The following is a 5864-nucleotide window of genomic DNA, read 5'->3' as shown; positions in this document are numbered from 1 at the left end:
AGGAGTTAAGGACAAAAGAATGGCATTTCGTTTTTATAATATAGATATAGATATAGATAATATAGATAAAGATAATATAGATAAAGATCAAGACAAGAACATCGTTTGCGCTGCTCTTCGCACTCTTGGTCAAATTTCTTTGATTTTTGCGTGTATTTACACATAAATTATTTTTATTTTGTTAATACTTTGAAAAGTATTTTGTTAATGTTCAGAGCATGAAATCGTATTTATACAACGGCAAAAGTCCTTCTTTGACTCACAACGGTAATTAATTAAAATGTCTGGTTCTAAAATCGCTCACTTAACTCATTTGGTCTCAGGGATTTTACTTTTGACCTCGTATTACAATATAGCCCGCAGCAATACATACGTTTGTATAAACAAACACAATTCAGGTGCCCGTTATGCATACGATTTCGTGCCCTGTTAGAATCATGACTTTTAAACTGTGAGTTATTTTTAACCGTTTCGATGCTTCAATTGTTATAAATCATTAAAAAGGTGTTTGTAACAGAGTCACTAGTCCACAGATCGGCCATAATTTGTTTTTTTTTTTGCGCGCATGTCAAATGAATGACGTTCTGCTCTTCGTGTATCAATGTTGCAGATGACCGCAAATGTGTTCAACCTTGGCGGGGAGAGCCAACGCGTCCATTGATGTCTACGATGAACCAAACTCTAATATAAACCGAGCGTCATCATACTTTTTGTTTACTTCTGTGGTTTTTTTGTGTCTGAAAAAAATAACTTGTTTAACTTGTTCCATTATTAATTCCTAATTTAAATCGCAATATAGTTACTGTTTTGTGGTTCAGTTCTCACAGTGCCATTGATTCGTTTGCATTAACATTTTTTTATCTAAGAATTTTTCTAAAGAATTTAGTGATTTTTCAATCAAAATCGTGCAATTGTTCAATATTCGTGGAAATTTTAATTGAATTTAATTTATAAATTAGCTTGATACGAAAGATGATTTCATTACTTTTGATTGTGTTTGCGGTGACGACAATTGTGGTGAAATATTTTATGCACATGAGTCGAATGGAAAGCTATGTGAAACACTTGGGTATTAAAGGTCTTTTGATTCCATTCATTGGCAATGTCCATGTGCTGTTGGGAAAATCGTCGCAGTATCTATTCAAAGAAGTGGCTAGAACGACACTAGAGATCGGTACACCTATGAAAGCTTATGTCGGACCTCTTTTGTTTGTGATCATTGATAATCCTTCAGATTTGAAAATAATCCTAACATCACCACACACACTTGACAAGCCATACGTGTACAAATATATGGTATAAATCATTTAAAAATTACTATCCCCTTACTGCTATGCATTCTTTCACTTTCTTTTGCAATGTCATTTTTTCTATATATATATGATTCAGCCTAATGGCAACGGGATTCTTGTTGAAACATGTAAGTCGTTTCTCAAAAATGAAAATTGAACATCGCATGATTGATAAAATACTTGGCCTCGTTTTTTTTTACTGATTTTTCAGCGGCACATCTGTGGAAACCAATTCGAAAGCTGATGAATCCAGCGTTTGGCATGAAGGTTCTTCAGTCATCGATGCATATTTTCAATGCAGAAACAAGCAACTGGATGAAATGTTTGAGTTTAAATGTTGGAAAATCAGAATTTGATGTGTTTCCAATTACGAATAAGCACACGATGAGAATGATGTGCGGTAAGTAGATAATTAGTAGATCTCTGGAATTCAGGTGCAGCACTTGAAACATTTAATGAAATTAATGCTCACTAGTGTACGCACTTCTTCGGTGCCAATAACAGCTCTGATCCTCTGGAAGGATTATTATCAACATTTTAATTGTGTACAATAACGCGTCTTATTTTTCGACTAAATCTTAGGTCTAGATTAAGAATGATGATTTTTCAATTTTTTTCATGTTACTCTAGTCTATATGTTTGGGTTTCGTCATGCATTTGAGTTTCGGTGTAGGGTGGTATATCACCAAAATTCAAGAAATCGTTTCTTTGTAAAACAGGCACTACAATGGGTATCGACAGCATGAGCCATGATGACGTAAGTCAGTTTCTATACAGCATGGAAACGTAAGTAGAGTGAAAAATCTATGATGAATGTCAAAAAGCGACGCGTAAACGGTAAAGGATCGAGTGCTATCTGTCAAAATATTTCCCCCTTTACCAAGCGAAATTAATTCGATATACGGCGCTGATGTAAATGTCACTCTGTCATTTCACAATAATAAATTTTTTGGCTTGACAATAAATAAGCTCTTCATTTAAAATGCATACACATGCTATATTGAATCGTTGAAAAAAAAAAAACATGTCATAAAATATTTTTCTAACGTTTTTCATTAAAAAATTTATAAAATTTTAAACAAAATACCCCATAGTATCATAGTATTTGACCCCAAATGGGGGGATCTTACTTTTTGTGAAAATTATCTCGGGGGGCATCTGGAAAAAACACTTTTCAAAGGTTTTTTGGTATGCTGAAGCCGAATTTTTGGGTTTCAGGCAAAAAAAATCAAGGGTTAAGTGGTTATGACCCCTGACCCCCCTAGGGGGTGGGGGGAGTTGGAGGGCAGCTGATCCAAAAAATTTCTCTCATCATTCTGAACAACTTTGTAGAACATAATTTTTTGATCCTATGATAAAATCGACATCCACAAAAAAATTGAAAAAAAAAGAGAAGTAAACGACCATTTTTGCCACTTTTTGTATGAAAAGTGCATTCAAACGTGATTGTATCGCAAAAAAAACGCCAGATTCGGCTTCTCCATGCCAAAAAACCCCCCAATACCGATTTTCACAAATCTTGAATAAAAAAAGTATTCATTTTAAAAACATTCCAAATTAGCCTTCTGAAGAAAATTACCAAGTCTATTTTTTTTCTTAAATGACCCAACTTTACAAAACGAAGTATGAGGCATGACTACACTCGGGCTCCTCTACAACACCAGACCCGTCAACTCTCTCGTACAAACCATGACTTGAAAATCTTATTACAGTGTAATTTCAAAAAAAATATTTCATCGATAAAATAAGAATCCAATGTAAATAGTAATAACAATGCGACACCTACCGTAAAAATGCAAAAAGAAACTTAGTTGGTCTCCATTGTAGCATTTTGGTCCGCCATGACAGCATCTTCGTTTTACTTGACCAATCACAGAGAAGCAAAACGAAGATGCTGTCATGGCGGGCCAAAATGCTACAATCCCAAATAAGACTCCTTTAGCATTTTTACGGTAGGTGTCGCATTGGTATTACTTTTTACATTGTATTCTTGTTCAATCTACAGACATTAGGTTTGAGCTATGGATATAGCGGCTGCTATTTCATAGCTGCTATTCATAGGCACTATTTATCTCGTTTTAATGCATTTATGCATATTGTGCGTTATTTTCTACATCTCTCTCGTACTCACATTCAAATGTACAAGAAATAGTAGGCTATGATATTCCTACTCGGTGTTACACACAGCACACGAATTAAATAGCGCCTATGAATAGCACCTATAAAATAGCAGCCGCTATAAGCATAGCTCGAGCCTAATGTCTGTCAATCTATGAAAAAAAAATTGAAATTATTGTTATTTTTAAACAAACAAATTTAAAATATAGAGAATTTTTATGAAAAACGTAAGAAGAATATTTTATGATATGTTTCTTTTTTTACTCGACCGTTTAAAAATTATTCATGTTGAATGAAGAGCTTATATATTGCCAAGCCAAAAAATGTATTATTGTGGAATGACATAGAGTGACATTCACATCAGCGCCGTATATCGGATAAATTCCGCTTAGCAAAGGGATAAACGTCGTACTCGGTCCTTTCCTTGGTTTCTGATCAATTGGTTCCCTTTTCTCTGCAGTGTCTTCGAAACTGTTATAAAACGTTTTCTCTTGGTTTGGACGCAGCCAGACTTCATATATCGTTGGACGTCCCTTTATCAAACAGAGAAGAAACACTATGATATTATAAAAAACTTCACCGATAAAGTAAATCATCATGTTTAAAAATACATTTAAAAATACTGTGTTTTGTTATGTATCATGAATGTCATTTCAAGGTGTTCGATGAGAAAAAAGCCGATTATTTTAGAAAAGCGTGCAAAAATGAATCATCGGAAAAAATGCCGCTTACATTAATCGACCATTTATTGGACTCCTATTTTTCTGGCCGATGTAGTGAGCGAATTATTAAAGAGCAAATGGAAACTGCATTAATGGCCGGCAGTGATACAACCGCGTACACCGTTTCTTTTGCAATTCTAATGCTTGCAATGCATCCTGATGTGCAAGAGAAACTTTTTGAAGAATTACATTCTTCGTACGATGAACAAGATGAAGAGACGTCATTCGAACAACTTCAGAAACTACCATTTTTAGATTGTTGTATGAAAGAAACAATGCGATTGTTTCCGGTGGCAAGTGTTATTGGTAATAATTGACAATTTCATTAAAAAGCTACTTTCATTCAAAGTTGAAACAATATTTTATAGGTCGGACCTCAAATGTTGACATTCCAATTAGCAATTGTACCATCCCAAAAGAAGCCACCATTATTATGTCGATTTTTACTTTGCATCGGGTGAGTTGAAGAACTTTCTTTGTAGCAATCAAAAATATTTTCATCGAAATTTTATTGGATTAAGCGTCGTGATAAATTCAAGAGTCTCAATGAAAAGCGGCAAAAGAACAATAACGTCATTTTTTGTCAAATAAATTGAGTATGATGAACTATTTAAAATATTTTAATCATGGTTCGGTTTTATTGAAAGAAAAAGTTTCCAGTTGAAGTTGATGAAAAAATTTCACCACAAACGACGAAATTCCGAAAAATTCAACTTTGGAACACAAAAAACATTCAGCATAAAAGTAATTCACCATTTCCTTCGATAGAGAAAAGATGTTTGGGGCGATGATGTCAACGAATTTAAACCAGAACGTTTTTCACCGGAAAACGTCAGCCAGAGACATCCGTATGCATTTCTTCCATTCAGCTGCGGTCCTCGTAACTGTATTGGTATGTCTTGGTCTTCATTTTTTTTTACCGATTTTGTTAAATTATTTCTTTCACTCTTTTCTTCTCTTTTCTTCCTGCTATCTACCTTGTAATTCATTTTTAGGTTATCTGCAAGCAATGATATTAATGAAAGTGCTTCTTTCGGCATGTGTACGAAATTTTAAATTGTCGACACATCTTAAAATGTCGGAACTTGAGCTGAAATACGACGTAACACTCAAATTAATCAACAAACATTTGGTTTCGATGGAAAAACGGGCTTGGTAGATTAAGAGTGGTGTAAAAACCCAAATAAAATTTTATTGAAATACACTGGTGCATTTATAGATTTGAAATGAATTGGAAAAAGTTCAAAATAACCAAACGGGAACATTCATGCAAGAAATAAAAAATGAACATTTTAAAAATTAAAAACCTTTTATGAATCACAGTATATAATAATTTGGAGTTTTCTGTATATGTGTGAAATTGCTTCGAAAGATCTTTAGCCGACTTTTCATGTTTATTTTGGTCTCGTGTTCATTTGTGCACAAGATGAATCGATACAAACGCCTGCACTTATGCAACTTGATTGTCTATGTCTATGTCTGTTGTCCAATGGTAATACATGGCTGCTCCACTCTAACTTCAAAATTTCGTAAGTCGATGATTAATGATTAAATCATTATCACTGCCAACATAAACTGACCCAAACCAAGTTGAACACGCCAAAAACCGGTAACTGAAATGAGAACACTCTGTCAGCAATCAAAATGTAAAAAAAACACACATGTTCTGATCGCAGGTATTTCTTATGAATTTCAATAGCTCTTTGTGCTGTAAATGAATCAAAGTTGTGCA

The 5864-nt window shown here is 34.0% G+C and overlaps 1 protein-coding gene across 1 annotated transcript; it reads left to right on the top strand.

Annotated features, from left to right (window-relative positions):
• Positions 1-897: 897 nt before the first annotated feature.
• On the top strand, positions 898-5336 carry LOC116351389 (probable cytochrome P450 313a4). Its single transcript, XM_031783483.1, has 9 exons — positions 898-1296; positions 1390-1420; positions 1504-1692; positions 2012-2078; positions 3871-3997; positions 4069-4438; positions 4501-4589; positions 4901-5024; positions 5128-5336. Exons 1-9 carry the CDS (start codon positions 973-975, stop codon positions 5289-5291), a joined length of 1485 nt encoding a protein of 494 aa, XP_031639343.1. The 5' UTR covers positions 898-972; the 3' UTR covers positions 5292-5336.
• The last annotated feature ends 528 nt before the right edge of the window (positions 5337-5864 follow it).

The sequence above is a fragment of the Contarinia nasturtii genome, unplaced genomic scaffold, assembly GCF_009176525.2.
Source record: "Contarinia nasturtii isolate CC-2019 unplaced genomic scaffold, AAFC_CNas_1.1 Cnas_scaffold_5350, whole genome shotgun sequence".
NCBI lineage: Eukaryota > Metazoa > Arthropoda > Insecta > Diptera > Cecidomyiidae > Contarinia > Contarinia nasturtii.
The sequence above is the reverse complement of the archived record's forward strand: the minus strand, read 5'-3'. Positions and strand labels throughout refer to the sequence as shown.